General features: G+C 43.0%; 1 protein-coding gene across 1 annotated transcript in view; it reads left to right on the forward strand.

Moving 5' to 3' along the window:
- MTMR8 (myotubularin related protein 8) overlaps positions 1-16,090 on the forward strand; it is a 32,613-nt gene extending 16,523 nt beyond the window's left edge. The window contains exons 7-14 of the mRNA XM_007421911.3: positions 127-259; positions 1,822-1,931; positions 2,446-2,571; positions 5,502-5,551; positions 7,282-7,482; positions 8,314-8,442; positions 10,104-10,230; positions 12,268-16,090. Coding sequence (XP_007421973.1) covers positions 127-259; positions 1,822-1,931; positions 2,446-2,571; positions 5,502-5,551; positions 7,282-7,482; positions 8,314-8,442; positions 10,104-10,230; positions 12,268-12,570 — 1,179 coding nt within the window. The 3' untranslated portion in view covers positions 12,571-16,090. The remainder of the gene's footprint in view (positions 1-126; positions 260-1,821; positions 1,932-2,445; positions 2,572-5,501; positions 5,552-7,281; positions 7,483-8,313; positions 8,443-10,103; positions 10,231-12,267) is intronic.
- Positions 16,091-17,786: the final 1,696 nt, after the last annotated feature.

Raw genomic sequence — 17,786 nt, forward strand, 5'->3', positions numbered from 1 at the left:
TTTTTTTCATTTGTATGCATCTTTTTATCTTTATGTGACAGAATAGTGTACGAAAGCCAGTTCGATTGAATACAATCGGAGCAGCAAATACACCCAGTAATAATAAATGTCATTGGATTTTCCTAGTTGAACGCCATGGCCAACCGAGCTGCTGGCAAAGGCTACGAGAACGTTGATAATTATGACTGCATCCGTTTTAAATTCATTGGTATTGAAAACATCCACGTGATGAGGAGCAGCCTCCAGAAGCTCCTAGAAGGTAGGATTTGATGTGCTTCTTAGCTACCTGCCTGCACAGACCAGTATGGAACATCTGAATGGGGGACATTAGTAGAATAAACTTCTGAATGTGTCCTCGGCTTGTTCGGCTGGTTTGACCTCTTAGCTGGCATTACACTTTGCAGTAATAAACTATGCAGAAGGAAAGTGTTATTTTTACTGGGGATGTAAATACATCATGCTATATTTTGACTGAATCGCTTTGGTGTAACGGTGCAGGATGTGTTATAAATAAATGTTGGTTTGTTACTTAAGTTGTAAGTTTTTATTGCTTATTTATTTGGTTTTGGTGCCACCCAGTTCCAGACAAACTCTGGGGAGCTGACAACATAAGGAGAACAAAATAAAACATGGTAGGGTGAAGAAAAATAAAATAAATAAGCAAGATGAAAAATCCAGCCAACTAATCTCAAAGCATATGCCAAACACATCCGAGTCGGGATCGACTCCAAAGCCTGGGAAAACAGCCAGGACTCTAAGGGCCCCATGAACACCGTTAGCATGGGAAGCATCTGCATTTCAGTGGGAGCCCATTCCAGAGGGCAGCCACCGCGAGAGAGAAGGTGCGCTTCTTAGGCCCTGATAGATAACACTGTTTAACGGAGAATACCTGGAGTACACCCAGTCTGTTGGCTCATATCATCTGGGCAAACATCATGGGAGATAGGCAATCCCCACAGACAACCAGGCCCTATGCGGTGCATGGCTTTAGAGGTCATCACCAGCATCTTGAACCATACCCAGAAGCAAACTGGAAGCCAGTGCGGCTTATGAAGCAGAAGTGCTCCGTGGGCATACAGAGGCTTGCTCTCTACTGCTCATGCCGCTGCATTGTGGACCAGCTGGAGCTTCTGCGGCGTCCTCAAGGTCCGCCCCACCTAAAATACATTGCAGTAGTTGAGGTATGAAATGATGAGGATATGAGTGACTGTCTGGAGGGGCACAGTGCGGAAAGCAGGTGAAAAGGGAAGCTTGGAAGATGGGAAGCTGTTGATCCTTAAGGCACTTCTGGGAAGATGTTTAGAGAATTTGAGCTGCAGATGTTTATACTGTTTTGTTAGATGAGGAATGGCCAGCTTTCTAATGAGGGCGGGGCAGCATTGACACTCCCCGGCCAAGTCTTTTGGAAATGGAATGATCCCCATCCCCAAGGGGAATCCTTTGGCTTCTCAGTGCATCTCACCGGTTGTCACTTGTATCAGGTAGGCACTTCTTGGCACCTTCGTAATCCCAATGCCTCATTTTTGACTTGGAGCATACCTTGTAAAGCTCTGGAGTCTCCTAGCGACAACGGCCAAGAATTAGGGACTTCGTCTTCCGTTTGGTGTGATTACCCTTCCCTAAATTATCCAGGGTATTTGGCCAAACTGCTTTTGGTTTCCTCCTAAAAGCAAGAAAAATTTATTTTGAGTTGCGCTTTCTGAGAACTGTTGGTAAGAGATCACCATCGGATGCAGAAGTTGTGACTCATCGGAATCTGGGGGCCCCCGGTTGCTCCCTTGGCTGCCTCTCACGGAAACCTTGGCTCTCGTTCCTTTTTAGTGTGTGAAGCAAAATCTCCTTCGATGAGCGACTTCCTCACAGGCCTTGAGAACTCGGGCTGGTTGCGACACATTAAAGCCGTGATGGATGCTGGAGTCTTCCTTGCGAAGGTAGAGCAACCTCTGAACTTGCAACGTTTTGCATTATTCCTGAAAAAGTTGGATGTTCACCAGCGTGCAGCCTTTCTTGTCTGGGGGGTGAGTTAAAGCTAGAAAAAAACAGGAAAAATGAGAGGTCAGCCCAGCCGTTCCAAACTTCTCCTGGCTACTGGTTTCTGCACGGAGACAGTTTGGATGCAGACAGCAGGCAGAGTATTCATCAGGGAAATTTGAAATACTCTTAAGGTTAGGAGATGTACCAGTGGGTCTGTAATGTCCATGGGTTCATGAGAAAAAAAAAAGTGTATTTCTCTGGTTTTGTCTTAAGGACTCCTTGCCACAAAGGGAGGACCCCAGCTATAAAAGGAGGCATTTTTGCTTCCATCCCTCCTTCGTTCCTACAGTTTTGCATTTGTCCTTTTTTTCTGTCTGGTGACATTGCAGAGCTCAGTGCCTGACAGCAACTTTGCATCACTGCTTTAAAAAAAAAAAATCTTAAGTGCCTGTATCCGTGTCCTTCTTCCAGGCGGTCAAAGATGAGAGTGCCAGCGTGGTGGTGCACTGCTCGGATGGCTGGGACCGCACAGCCCAGGTCTGCTCTGTAGCTTGTCTCCTCCTGGATCCTTTTTATCGGACGTTGAAAGGATTCATGGTAAGCGGATCTTTCGGGTAGCTTCTCTTGGATTTAGAATGTTGGCTCTGCTTTACAAGTGCTTCGCACCCCGAAAAAACACTATACAGGTAGTCCTTGTTTAGCAACTGCCTAAAAGTATGATGAAAAGGAACTTTGTGACCATTTCTCGCATTTACAGCCTTTTCAGGTCTGTAAAGCAAAGGGAAGTTGAAGTCAGATCGGAAGCACAGTTGTGGTTTCACTTAGTGACTGCTTCGCTTAACGACTGAGTTGCCAGTCCCAATTGTGGTTGCTAAACGAGGACTTCCTGTACAAGTGTATGTGTCTAAACACAGGTGCATGCATATATCATAGCTGCACGTGTTAGTGTGTAGGTATGTAGTGCATGTATATCTATATTATTCTGTATGCATTATGCAATATATGATCACATAAAAGAAACTGCACTTATAATCATTCTCTCTAAATTGAACAGAACCTAACTGCTGGCATCTTTCAGTTCTGTTTTGAAAGCATTGAAAGTTTTGGGTTATCAAAAATAACCCCCAAAGAACTAATCCTTTTGTTACTGAAACAAAATACAGTGGAACCTCGGTTTACGAACTTAATTCGTTCCGTGACTCTGGTTGCAACCCGAATTGGTCGCAACCCGAAGGAAATTTCCCCATAAGGTTCAGTGTAATTACTGTTAATCTGTTCTGGCGTGGAGGACAGGGAGGCGGCTATTGCTTGGAGGGAGAGTCCCCCTCCCTACGACCACATGTCAGGGGCGGAAAAATGGCCACAGACCACATGTCAGGGGCGGAAAAATGGCCACGGACCGTGTCACGGGAGGGAAAATGGCCACGTATCCTGTTCGTATCCCGAGGCGGAGTTCACAAACCGAAGCAAAATTTTGCGGCCAGAGCTGGTCATAACCCGAAAAGTTTGTTAACAGAAGCGTTCGTAACCCGAGGTTCCATTGTAGTTTATTTGAAACTGGTTCTGAAAAGGGAACGAGGTCTATGAAATGCAGCTGATTGCTTCCATAACGTAATAGTTTTTGGGTGCCGCTAACGTGGAGAAGCCACGTGGTTGCGTTTGGATGCAACAAAACGAATGGATTCAAAGAGCCGTGTCAAGTTTTCCTTCCTTGCCCCACTTCCTATGCGTTGGGAGCCAAGGATGTTGGCCTTTTTGGCGCGCACACACACACACACACACACACACACATCCAGTAAGGTGCAGAGTGGCTTGGAACAAGAGTACGTCTTTCCTACTCTCTGCTCAGGAGAGAGTGTGAGTCATGCCACGGGTGGATCGGGGAAGTCTCTTTACTATAAATGCATGTCAGTGTCAGCATCTCACCCTCAGATCTTGGGCGCATTTGTGTCTGGAAGCAGGTTAGCGCGTCGTGCTGAAATCTCATGAGAAATAAGGGTTGAAATGTCACATGTTCTGAAAGACTTAATGTGAGCTGTGGGGAACATTCACCACTCTGATTTCATGTGGCTCAGATAGATCTTCTGGTGAAGGCTTGGTGTTCCTTTGTTGAGCCCCTGCATTTAGGGAGTCAAACCTCAGCACAACCTTTCTCTTGGTTCAGGTGGAGAGGGTGAGGAAGGAAACCAAGAACCTCCAGGAACTGGTTTAACTCCCTCTATTTTAACCAAGGAGACAAGTTCACTGCCCTTGTGTTTTTCAGTGTCCTTGCTTGGGAAACTAAGGCAGAAGAAGGTGCCAGCTCATTGATGAAGACACCCTTTGGGGTCTGTTTTTCACTCAGATTTTTTTTTTTTAATCAGTCCTTGCTTTTGAACACTAACATTGGATACATCTAGAGAAGGCGGTTTGGGAGCCTATGAGTCGAGCTGCTAGTTGCAAGGATGAGATTTTAAACTTCAGGAAGAGCATCTTTGCTCTTTGCGGAAGGATAATGTTGTCTTTTCAAGGGAGCAGATTTCAGCTTCTTTTCAGGAGACTTCTCCAAGACACATACCTCCAGTGGTATTGGAAGTGAAGCTTACAGAGGTGGATCAGGCTGGTGGGGAACATTGGAAGCTGTAGTCCCAAGATTACATCCAAGAGTCTCTAGGGAAAAGGCACTCCTTTCTTGGAGAGGAAGCGGGCAAGAACCTTTCACCAAGCTTGCTCAGACTCTTTGCTGCCCTCCCCAGTCTGTTACCACCAGTCCTTCAGCAGAAAGGACACATGGAATGTCTGAAAGACAGTTACTTATTTTGCCTATAAGCCACGGGGGAAGGAACGTTATCTAGAAATTCCTGGATCAGTCATGGTATGCAAAACATTTTGAGCTTGAAACAGCCGTCCCACACCTTCCTGAAAGAGCTCCAATGTTGTTTCACCATTCTGGAAAAGTGCCAAGCCCCAAATGGCCCTGTTTTAAGCTCTGAGCATTTCGAATCTGAAATAGTTTGCACAGCCCTAATCGATCCTTGTAATAAATAAATACATCTCTCCAAAGAGCATCCCAGGCTGAGGAAAAATATTTTGGAAGGCGGTTTATTTTTGAGTGCAAACATAGCTGCCTAACTTAGGAGCCAGGCTGGGAGGAGGAAAAGCTGGCTGTGGAGCAAATCTTTGCGAGGAGAAATCCTGTTTTTATGGCCCAAGGCTGGCTTGCCCTCTTCCTCTAACTATCTTCCTTGTCCAATTTATTTTTTAAATTGAAATTACGTACGTACGTCTGAGGGCACTGAAATCATTTCATCGGTCTGTGTGGATTTTGCTATGGATGATGCAGCTGGGAAAGTGGGAGGTATTTTTATTGCCTTTATTATGGGTTTTGATATATATTTGGTTGTGTTTCCATTACCTTTGAGTTATTCTTATTAACCATCTTGAAGGCAGTCTGTTGGTGGAAAAGCAGGATTTGAATTCTATAAATACAGCCACATTATAATGCCTTCTTTCTGTCTCTTTCCCTCCCCTTTCATTTAACATTAAAGGTTCTGATAGAGAAGGAATGGATTGCAATGGGCCATAAATTCTCACACAGGTAAAAACAGGTTTGTGTGTTGGAATTGTGAATGTAGGAAAAAAGAGGTCTTCTTTGCATCTCGTTTGGAGCATGATTAACAGATTCATAAAAAGAGACAGCTTCTAACCTGGAGCTTATAATTTTAAAAACGGAAGAACATAAAAGAAAAAAAGTAAGGGGCAGGCAAAGGGAAAATAAGAATAAGAATTAAAAATAAGGATAAAAAAATAAGAATATTCAAACTATTCCTCACAGTCCTTCACAGAATGGAATTAGCAGAAATGGAAGATAACAAGTACTTTTGTTAAAAACTGGAAACCTTTTATGGACTTATTGCAGAGAATGGGAAAAAAATGATTTGGCGATTTATGGATTTGCTGATTAAGAAGGGTTGAATAATGGGAAGAAGGGAAATACGATACAATTTTAAAGAGGGAGGTATGAAGATTTGTTTGCTTGTAACTGCTGTAAAGGAGATTGGGAGTCTCTTCTTATACTTTTCTCACTTTTTCATGTTACTTTTTCTTCTTCTTTTCTTTCATTCTAAACCTTATGTTTATCTTTTATATTTGAGAACAATTTTTTCATAAAAATTATTATTAAAAAAAAAGAATACTGAGACTATTCACTATATCTAGTGGTTGGGTAACTGTTGATGGAGAGGAAAACTCCAAGAAGTGATTTTGGGACAGCTGAAACTAGCCCTAAAGGGGATTAGTTCCCCCTTTCCGCATCTTTTCATCCGCTATCTCTTCTCCACCTTCACTCCCGACCAGTTCTCTTTGTGCTCACTTAATCTCATTTCATACATTTCAGCAAAGCGGGACTGACTTCTGCATTGCAGTTTTTACAGAATCTATTTTGAGAGGAAGGAAAGGGGCCAGGGAACCCCTGCAGAGCGGTTGCAATTCTGCGTGGCATTTTTGCAAATATTTATTTTGCATTCTCCCTTTCCTTGAAAGAGCTCTAATGAGGTTCCCTGTTGGTTGCACAGAGGCTGAGATCAGTTTGGCTTCAGCGTCCTTGCTGCATTGCCTAGCGATGAGGAAACAGGATTAACCGCAGTTTAAAAGAATTTATTTTGCTAATTTCCTTCTCTAAAATCTGAGCACCTGGCTGGTTCATGCATGGAGCTAATCCATAATGGTTTAACCATGGGTTGCTGAATGCTTGGACAAGATACTAAGCCATAAATGCTGGTGGCCATACTGCAGTGGCAGGATTCACACAGGACGCTAAACAACAAGCAAACCGCATTTTAGTTTAATGCAGTGTGTGAGTGCAGTGTACGTTTTTCTCATTATAGGGCTGGGGGGAAGAATAAAGAACATCTCCCTCTATGGGCCCACTTCCTTTGAGTAGGGGTGAACATCCATCCCAAATTAACTAAGATTTTCCTTTGAAGTATTTTCTAATGGGCTTCTTGGAGCCTGGGAAATAGGGTGGTGCTTTGCACAATGTTACAGATGCGGAATATCTACACATTCTTCCTTGATACAGATAATCACTTCCCCAGTGCATCAAGAGATAGATAGCAGGAGGATCAAGAAAGCTCCACTGTAAGAAACGTAGAGATACATTGGATGCTAAAGTAAATGTACCCAGTTGCCAAGATTTCTGTCACCTAATTCCCTTTTTCAATAAATCTGGTAGAAGAAGAATCCCGCTTTTTTGTTGTAAGCACTTGTGAAAGGTTCAGCACCACGTTCATTGGGTTGCTACGGCTGGCTTATTTCTGGTCTCTCTAGGTGCGGCCATCTCGAAGGAGATCCCAAGGAGTTGTCTCCAGTCTTCACCCAGTTCCTTGAATGCACTTGGCAGCTCATGCAGCAGTTTCCTTGTGCCTTTGACTTCAATGAGCGCCTGCTTCTCGAAATTCACGATCACGTCTATTCCTGCCAGTTTGGCAATTTCCTGGGGACCTGTCACAAGGACCGAGAAGATCTGAAGTGAGCTGGCGTTTCCTCCACGCGGATTCTGGCATCTTCTCCTGTTTCGTGGAAATTAAAATTAAGAGCAAAATGCTCTAATTGTCTGGCAGGGGGAAGGAGGGTTCGATGCCCAAAGGTGGTGAATGTGTAGCACACAAGTGCGCCTCGGTAGGGGCTCTCCAAGAGCTACATGCAACGCTCCTACTGCATTCGCATGTCTCTTTTAGAAAGTTTTAATGACAGGTTTGGGGAAGAAAAGAGGCCCGGTCTCATGGAATACCAACAGCTGGGAGACAAGTGGGCTTCTTGGGGGTATCAGGTTGCCTGTTGGGAAAAAGGGTGCTAGAGAGGTGCAGCTTTAACCTAGTGCAGCACGGCTCTTAAGCCAGGATGAACACTGGATTTGATCCAAGTTTGGATCCCAAGGCAGTAATGTGGAGCAGATCTTTGCTTAATACAGTGTTTCTCAGTCAATCAGCATGCTAGCTGGGGAATTCTGGGAGTTGAAGTCCACACACCTTCAAGTTCCTAAGGTTGAGAAAGACTGGCTTAGCCGATTCCCTTTGCTCTGATTCCGGCTCTCCTGAATCTTTATTGCGAGCAATTTGTCTGCAGCCCCAATGAAGCAGTGAAAAACTGCAAACCAGAGAAGAAATTGCAATTAAATGCACAATTGGTTCTGTTGCCCTCCTATTTTGTATTAACTATTTGATACCAGACAACCTCTGAGGGCGGTCCCCTGTGTAGCCCATTGCAGTCATCTAAATGACAGGCTCTCCAGGGCATGGAACTACGTTGAGAGATGTTTTGTGGCCGTGCTGATGGTTTTCATTGCTCGCCTATTTTCAGAATCTTTGAGAAAACACATTCCCTGTGGCCGTTTCTTCTGCAGAAGAAGCTGGAATTCAGAAACCCACTCTACAAGGGATACACAGCTTACACGTACCTCCAGCCCAACACCCTGCCGTTCAGCTTCCAGTAAGTTATTGCTGGAGAAAAGGAGAAGCTTGAACCCAGATGACCCCACTGCCCTTGCTGCTTAATGTTTATAAAATATTAAGTCCACAGCAGATAAAGAAGCAACTCTAAGAAAAGAGGTTCTTTTTAGAGAGGAGAAGTTCTGCTTTTTTATAGTTTAGGAATGAGTTTGGGCTCATCTGAATCTAGTCCCTTTTAAGCCACCATGATACCCAGTAATTATCTTTTTGGGGGTAACCAGCTACAAATCCTTGCTTGGGTTGTAATGGGAAACTATGGTTTAAAGGTTTTGAGATTATAGCATAGGAGAAGGGAGGGGGAAGATAGATGCACTGGTAGAAAATGTTTATTTTCTGATTAATCAGGTTTGGTTTATTAAACCAAGATTTATGGCCAAAGCACCCCCAAATGTTCCTCTGGAACATCTGGAGGACTTAATCTCTAAGCGATGAAGCAACTGTGTCTTAATTGTACAATCCCGTGGGAGCATAAAATCACACATCAGCTTTCCAAATTACGCAGCCGTTTGCTTCGTGGATTGTAGCAATGTGTAATTCCCCTTGTTCTCCTGAATCAAGGTTTTTATGCCAACCTGCTTTTCACTTAGCTAGAAATTCTGCTGCAGTTCATGGAAAACTGAAGTTATGTCAGCAATAGCCGAACCGTAGATGATTGATGGTTATCAGACTCTGGATCTGTTTACGATATAAGTTGACCCTGATGTTGGGTAGCATGGAGGAAACTGGCTTCCTTCTTCTAAACTATAGATTTCAGCTTGCAGCTTGATTGCATCAGAGCTACTGGGAATTAAGCCTGTTTCTTACTCTAAGGTGTACTTGCTGTTTTATGTCCAGTTAGGCCCAAGAGCTAACTAGGTAGACTCTCCATGCAGGAGGTCAGCACAGATTGCAAATACAGGGTTTTTTTATCCTGTTATTGACCAGCAAGGCCCTAGTCTTTTCCCAAGTAGATGCTTCTTAGTTGTTGGAAAGGAAGAGCTTGTTTAAAATAGGTATGCAGTGCATGTGAGTTTGGGGAATCTATAAGAAACCCCAAATCTGTTGCCTACACAAAGTTAGCTTAAGTATAATTACTTAGTCACTTTACTGGATTAGGGAACCTGGTTCCCTTCAAACAGCTTGAATTACAGACCCCATGATTGCTTTCCATTAGCAGGGGCTTCTGGAGCCTGAAGCCCAAAACAGATGTCCTGTTTTCCACAGTGTGTTCTGTTAAATGTGGGAGTTGGCTTTCAGGAGCCCTCTGCATTCTCCCATCCTTTATCTTCCAAGACTGTCTAGCCTGCCTTCCCCCACCCTCCCAAAAAATAGAGCACTCTTTGCCAAAATCAAGAGAGTGGCTTAGATTCACACATTGCTCTCTATACCTTAATGTGTTGATGGGTTTTTAGAGTGTTTTAGGCAAAGCACTAAATTTTTAAGCATTCCCCTTTCTGTTCAATTTACCTACCTTCTGCATGGAGGGAGGAACCAATGGTTGGTAGCAAAAATCTTAAGATTGGCACCCAGGCCCCTTTAGAAGAAGCTAAAGAGGAGGACTTTCTCCCATTCCCTTGTCTTGCAAATCTGAACATTTCAGGAATCTCTCAACTATTGTTTTCAATTACTCCCTCTCTCTGTGTCTTTCTCCCTCTCTCTCAGATTCTGGTGCGGCATGTATAACCGTTTTGATAAAGGGATGCACCCAAAACAGTGTATCCTGGATCATCTGCTCAGCTGCACCACCCAGAATTTGCAGTTGGAAAACAGCGCTACAGACCTGGAAAATGTGAGTAAAGTGTACGTGATATTGTTTGAACCACACACTCATCCAGCTTTATCGTGCAACACTCTTTGGCTGTTTTGCAACGCAAGGAGCAGAAGAACCCCAAATTGCCACTGGAAGAAAAATAACGAGACCGTTGCAGTATTTTTTTACACATATATCATTTTTATTAAGTTTTGGGAACAATAATAAGAACTAATACAAATTCAATTAGAGCGGAGAAAACGAAAAAGAAAAAGAGAACAGAAAAAGCGAAAAAAAGAGAAAAAAGAGAAAGATATAAAGGTAGACATGAAAGTATAAAGAAGTAGCTTCTGCTGTTCTTCACAGTTATAGGTACAATTATATTTTAACCTCTCTCTCTAAAGTTACAGCAGTATTTGGATGATTCACTGTGTTGAGCTTGGCTGGTGTAAAATATAGGAGAGAGGCTGTTCTGTTCCTCCACATTTTGTATGGAATTGCAACTGAGACATCCTGGAGTTTGAAGGGTTAACCCTAGCTCTTCCTACTGGAAGGTTCAGGGTTCAGGCATTGAGACTAGGAAAAAAAAACATGTTTGCTTTGTTTGAAAGCAGAGCACATCAGAGTCACGTTGGGACTTCATGATCATATCTCCTGTGCTGTTTTCTTGGCAACAGGATGGAAGTGTTTTGACACTGCCTTATTTTGATTTTTTTTTCCAATTTCTCCATCTGGTCTACAGCTCTGGGACCTCGTGATGGTTTCCCTTCCAGATATTAACCAGGTCCAACTCTGCTTCACTTTTTGAAGCCAACCAAGGTCATCTAGGTGGTACCACTACTGTGAAATGAAGTTGCCACTTTATTTCAGGCAGCCCAGCAGTATTTAGGTCCTATAACCACCTTCCTCAAACTTGTAGTCTTCAGTTTCTATAAGTCCCAGCCAGCCAGGAGCCCTTGATATTAATAACTACAAACCTAGAGCTGCCTCTTGGATTTTTCAGTAGCTGCCTGGTGAGGTTTGCATCTGCTCCCTGATAAGATGCAAGGTATCTTCCCAGCCTTTGCTGAACAGATGTTTTGGGGAAACTTCGACTCGGTCTGCTATTTTTCTCATCACAGATGTTGAAGCTTCAGCCTTTGCCGAAAACTTCCCCAACCCCAATGCTCTGGACACTACAGCGAGTTTAGAAAGTGGCATCCTTGGTGGAGAACAACACTTTCAAGAGATGCCCATCCGTCCAGTATTGAGAACAGCTGCACTGCTTACAGTGGTTTTCCAGACTGCATCCAAGATGCTCATCGGGGTGCATAAAGCCTAACACGGCTTGAGTCCCGCTTGCTTGCATGACTTTGGATGCTGATACAGACCTTTTCCACTTTTGGATCTTCAGTGGGGCATCTTTGGAAGTCCTCCTTTGGGGACCTTCAACATTAGTAGCTCGTTCAGCCTTTTCTCTGGCTCAGACTATACGAGACCAGTTCCTTCCTTCCTCTAATCTAATCTGAAAGCACTGGTTGGTTCTTGGTTGGGTTTTTGGTTTTATTTATTTTGGTTTTTTGCCTAGGACATTTCAAGTTCTTGAAGGGATTTTGATGGTTTTTATTGTACAGTTATATTTGTAAGCTGCTAAGAGCACAAATCTAAGAGATTTCCCAAGTAAGCCATCTAGAGCTCTTGGGGTAAAAAAAAGATCTAAGGAATAAAAAGGCATGGGAAGCAGGGAGGGATAGATAGATAGATAGATAGATAGATAGATAGATAGATAGATAGATAGATAGATAGATAGATAGATAGATAGATAGATTGATAGATTGATAGATTGATAGATTGATAGATTGATAGATTGATAGATATAAAGTGTTTCCTCTCTGTGACACTTGTAAATCCACAGGTGAGCATCAGATTGCAGAAAAATATAGCAATGCCAAACAATAATTGTTGGTTTCCTTCCATGGTGGAGTTATTCCTGCTCTCTGTTTTCTGTTTCTTTTACCAACGATCCCACTTTTTTATCCCTATGATTACTAAGAATCTTTTTAGCTGTTTTCTAACCCTCCCTTTCTACCAACGCAGAAATTGCCTCTCACGGATGGGCTCCTGACGAGTGAAACATCTGTCTTCTCCAAAGGGGTTGCCTCTTCACTGGACAGTTCCATCTCCCCTATGGTCAACACCCCCCAGGACTATGAAGCCCCCGTGCTGATGGCCAACGGCACCATCGGCGGGAGAGAAGGCGATAGACCAGATCAGCAGGGGATGAGCGAAGTGAGTCTTGTTCCTCCCACTGACACCCCAGACAGCAACAGCTGCAGCTCACCCACCCTCACCAGTGTGCCTCTCTGGGGCAGTGATCAAGCAGATCTCCAGAGGGCTTGAAGCGATCTTCACCTCCACTGGAAGAGTCATAGAAAAGGGGCCATAAAGCCTGAGAGATCTGTGGCCCTATGCTGGGAACACCACCTCACTGACACGTGGCTGTTGTATTTTGTATTCTCAACATGGAGGAGGACAAAGCCCATTGGGGACTTTCAGCAAACTCCCAGAGTCCGGGGATGCTGCTGAGTTGGGGGCTGCCACAAATCACTCAAGCCAAACCAGCCACGGAGATCCTTTGGGGAAAAGACAGGTGTGCAGTTGATGCTGTTGCTGGCAGGTTACTTTTTTTAAGGGGGGAGAATTTGGATACATAATGGATGCCTGTGTCAATCCATTTTAAAGGGTTGCTTCCCAACTCCTTGAGTTCCACTGGAGGGCTGGGCTGGGTTGCTCCTGGGTAGCCTGGCCATCCTTCTGTAAGCACCTTTTCTTTACAAAGATGGTGTTCCCCTTCTGTCCAGCCATTGGCAGTGTGACCTTGATAGTTGTGATACAGTATTTTGAGTGTGTGGGTTTTGTCTTGTAAAGACTTCCTCTCTCTCGTGTCTTTCGTTTAACTATCCCGATCAGGCCCCGCATTCTGACTTCTTGTTCTCTCTCTTCATTGTCCGTGGTCTTGAATGTTTTTGTGGCATGTTAGGGTAAAGTCTTAAGGCGTCTGCAAATATCTTGACTGTTCAAGCATTGATCATCCTAAGTCACTCTGGAGGACGTTTAAGAACCTGGCCAGGTAAATCAAGCACCTTCCTTGGTTTAAGTGCCAGACTGCTTTCTACTCAAGCCCTCAATAATGTCCCACCGTCCATACCGATATCTAACTCTCATAATCCACCTGCTCCTCTTTAGCAGCAAAGCATCCACAAATTGAGTGCCCACCTCCATGTGTAATGCTGTTGCCTGAAGCTTCACGAAGAGCCAGAATTCGTGTCTCATGCATGTTTTGAACCTAGAGGAAACCTGGGCTTCCTGTTTTGTTATCCTGGGGAGGGCTTAATGTCAGTAAGAAAATGCTCAGCAGAGGGAGTGCAAGGCCTCTGTCTCTAAAGTTCACCAACAGAAGCCTATGCAGAATCTGTGGTCCTTTCTGCTTAACAATGCCGATGGGAAAACATCTTGGGAGAAAACGTACCTTCGCCCTTCTTATTCTCTGAAACGAGGAAATGGCAGTGGACTTTAAGAAGATCAGTCTCCTGGTGAAAGAGGAGACTTGAAAACACATCTGAGAGCATTCCTGAATCAATCAAGAACTTCAGCTCTGAGCTGGCTCACGGCTTCAGAAATAGGATTGTGGAGGCTTGGAGGGAGAAAGAATAGTTTGCCCTTGAGAAGTAATGGTTCTTCCAACAGAATTATATTGCATCCTGCATGTCTCTGGTATATCTTCCACTCTCCCCCACATCAGTGGATCAAATCACAGTAACGTTCCCTGAATTCTTTAGTGAGGCAATGACATTCCTAAGGAGAAACATCTCAGCATCTTCTTCCAACTATGTGGATGTTTCTTGCCAATAGTCAGCCATGGCTCTTCAGCTGCCTTTGGAGTTCAGTTTCAGGATTTAATTTCACAGAACCTCTTCACGGAAATACTGTCTTCTTTAGGAAAGCAAATGGTCTTGAGTCCTTGCAGATCTTAGTATGAAAGGCAGGTAAAATGGCTTACTCTGTGACAAGTCATCCTGTTCCAGTTTTGTAATCGGCTTTCCTTTTAAGAGAAGAAAAACCAGTGTTTTTCTTCAGATGAAATATTCCTCTTCCTCCTGCCATTTCTGATCAGAAATGTTTGCTATGGAAGATGGATCACCCAGCATGGTGTTGAATGGGCTTGCTTTCTTTGCTGCTGGTCAAAAATCTTAATTTTAGGCATGTGAAAAAGACAAATCTCAGGGTTTAAAATATTGTTAAAAACAAGCCCAAGTCCCCAAAGAGGATCAAAATAACATGAACATTAATTATTGGCAAGCATATATACAATGACTTTCTGGATTAGGTGAAGATACATATGTTTGGGATTCCCCCCCCCCCGGAAAATTTTATTTGCCCCTGAGCAATTTCCAAAATGAGAATTATTTTTACAAAAAGCCCCCCCCACACACACACACGCTTTCTGTACATTTGGGGAAATCCTGGGGAGGATGAGAAATTCAAAATCAGTTTTTCTGATGGAATGGCCATCCATGAGCGGAAGGAGATTACGAACCAAAAAGAGGAATATTCCAGTCAAACACAGAAGAACTATTGAGAGAAGTTTGAAATTCCTATCATTCTGACCCCAAAATGTTCTTATAGTGATAGGAAGCAAAAACTGCATATTGGGAATAATAGCAGATTTCAACGAGCAGGTGTAATTTGATGCACGTGAAAAGTTAATTGAATGGAAAACCGCTGATCGTTCATTTCGCCTTGTGGAAGAGCCCAGTGGCAAATTTTAAATTCTGCTTTTATAGACTCTTGGGAAAGACTTCAAAGATTGGAATCTTTGTCAAATGGTGGGAGCCTTTAAGTCTATAATCTTTGAATCTTGTATTGCTGTTTATATATCCAGTTAGCACCGCAGCACAAGAGATTTCGCTTTATTCTCCAAACGTTTTTTTCTCTTAAAAAAACTGCTCTCTGTTCCATCAGGGCCACCTCCTAAAATGGATTTTTCCCACTTCTCTCATTATCTCCTTCCTCGGTTCTTTGAAATATTTCCCATGGTCTTGTCTAGTTTAATCAACTTTGTCAGTGATACAGATGTGATCCCAGGTTTCTCATCTCACTCAGTTTTTTTAAAGCCTCATTTAAAATATATAAATATATATATATATGTATGTATGTATGTATGTATGTATGTATAGAATATGTTTCCAAAACTCTAATCTTATGTACCAGTAAAGAAAAGAATGGTATTGGTGCTTATTTCTCCCCCTATGAATTTTTCCGTAATTGTTTGGATTCCAAATTACCTTAATTTGCCTGTGTTACCTTACCTTGACTGGAAAAGAACTGACATATAATTCGTCCGCCGTATGTGTTTATCAAACTTGGTTCAGCCTTCCAGCTATACAGTTACCTGTGTTGAGTTTACATTTGCAAACCAAGGCATATGTATGCTGAGTGGACACTTAAGCATGGAAACATCCTGAAAATGTTCCATTTTCCTCTACGATGCCCACAGGATTCTAATTTCCCCTGTTTTAATTGATGCCACGTAAGCATCGGTGATTTAATTGATGCACCACGTTACATACAAGAAGGGGAACTCGTGAGCCCGAAAATTGCAGCAAATGATGCCTTCTGCCGATCTGGACAAATGTTAAGAAGGCTGAACTAGGAAAAGCAAATCTGGAACAATAAGAGAAAAGAAGAAACCAGCTTTTCTCAAATTGGTAGGGGTTTTAACTAATGCCATAAATTGGCACTCCCTTATTAGAGGGAAGCGCCTAACTCTTAATCGAAACTTTACTGATCCATTCTTTCACTATGGTTACTGCATTGCCTTTTATTTTGTAAGATTTCATTAAAGAAATGCTGTATAATATTAGTTTGTATTACATATTATTGTTTGGAAGGAAGGTAATAGCTCATCTGTTTCTCAAGCATGTTGACTGCATTCATGGAACGCGATGACTGAATTGGGCCATTTTCTTGCTTTGCGCAATAACTGAATTGTAGCCACCTTTGATCTAGCCAAAGTAAACCCTAACCAAACTTAGCTAGTTGTGCCAGTGCAGCCCCAAGGTCCTTACTTGACTTGGTTTCTTGCAGTGTGTTAACACAGCCCTCCAAAGAGATCAATTCATTCTCTGCCTTTGCAGATTTGTGACAATTGTCTAATATTCCTGTTAGGTTTGAAGTGACGGACGGGTTTGATGAGCTGTTCATTTCCTGTTTGTGTGTGTGTGTTTTAAATAGGAAGTAATTTAATCACAGTCCGGTTAAGAACTTTTATTCTGAAGCTACCATCATGGGCTACCAGTAGTGGGGTTTTTAAACTAATCTTTGAAAGAGGAAGGAGTTTTGCTAAGATTGAATTAGTAAGCATGCTGAAAAAAACAGGATGCGTTCAACGGTGGGATGAGTTTGTGGGGAAATACGTAGCAGGTCAGGTTGCCAGTTGTGCTTCTGACACTGTTGTCTGTGTCCTACAACCTGATAAGATAATTTGCATTGTCCTGTAACTGCTGTCCGAGATGCGCATGTCCCCAAAAGATTAGCTCTCTGTGTGTGTGTGTGTGTGTGTGTGTGTGTGTGTGAATATTGCTTCTGAAGAGGAAGCCTGTCTCTGTTGATGTCAATTTCTGAACTAGTGTTGGAAGAAAAAGTTATCTTACCAAGTCTGTTTCTGAGCTGGGAGTAAAGACACTGACGAATTGCATGAAGTTAGGAGATTTATTCTTCACCCAAGTGCAGAAGCAATGACGGCAGGCAGTTAGGTGGGCGGCCGCGCTGGGCCCCCTCCCCACAGTACCTTATATACCTTCTGTTACAGTCAGACCCATGTTAAGATGTCATGGCTCTCTGATCCAATCAAAGCCAGTTACCTTGATCCATACTCCTCCCCTTACCCAGGACCCCTTTCTCTGATGCCAAATAAGGTTCTTCCTTTCTGTATGTAAACTAATTTCTATCCCCTTGAGTGTTAACAGCCATATGTAAACATACACCCCTAAGAAACAAGGTCAGGACCGCTTATCTTTCTTTGTGAGGGGTCATCTGAACAAGAAGAGACTATCAGGTCAAGACAGTTTATCTGCTTACATGAGTTGCCGCCTTTCCAGTCAGGAAGAGGCAAACCATGACAGCAATTAACACATCCTTGAGATTTTGAAAAGTGTTAAAGGTCTCATCCTCAAGAATGCAACCTTTTGATAATCTAAAGTACAGTTAACCATACATACAGGAAAGGGAATATTGGCATTTTGCTAGGCCTGCTTTTATTTCATATTATACAATATATAAAGATAAATGTTTAAACATCTAAATGTCTTAATATATAAAAATGTCTACATGCCCCAACCTTCTAACACTAGTATGAAGCAGGACAGAACTGATACGCAGGTTGTGGGAGGTCAAAGAAAAAGAGAATTATTTTGGTTATCCACAGTACTTGTACTGTGGGTAAGCAAAATAGGAATTGTGTGCTGGAAATCCACAGCCTCCCGCACGGTTCAAGCCACTTAACAAGGAGATGCCTTAGCAGACCAGACGAATGACGTTTTCGAACTATATAATGC

This window comes from Python bivittatus, unplaced genomic scaffold (genome assembly GCF_059951505.1).
Source record: "Python bivittatus isolate LINGU-HERP-01145 unplaced genomic scaffold, Pbiv_v1 ctg000790_np1212, whole genome shotgun sequence".
Lineage (NCBI taxonomy): Eukaryota > Metazoa > Chordata > Lepidosauria > Squamata > Pythonidae > Python > Python bivittatus.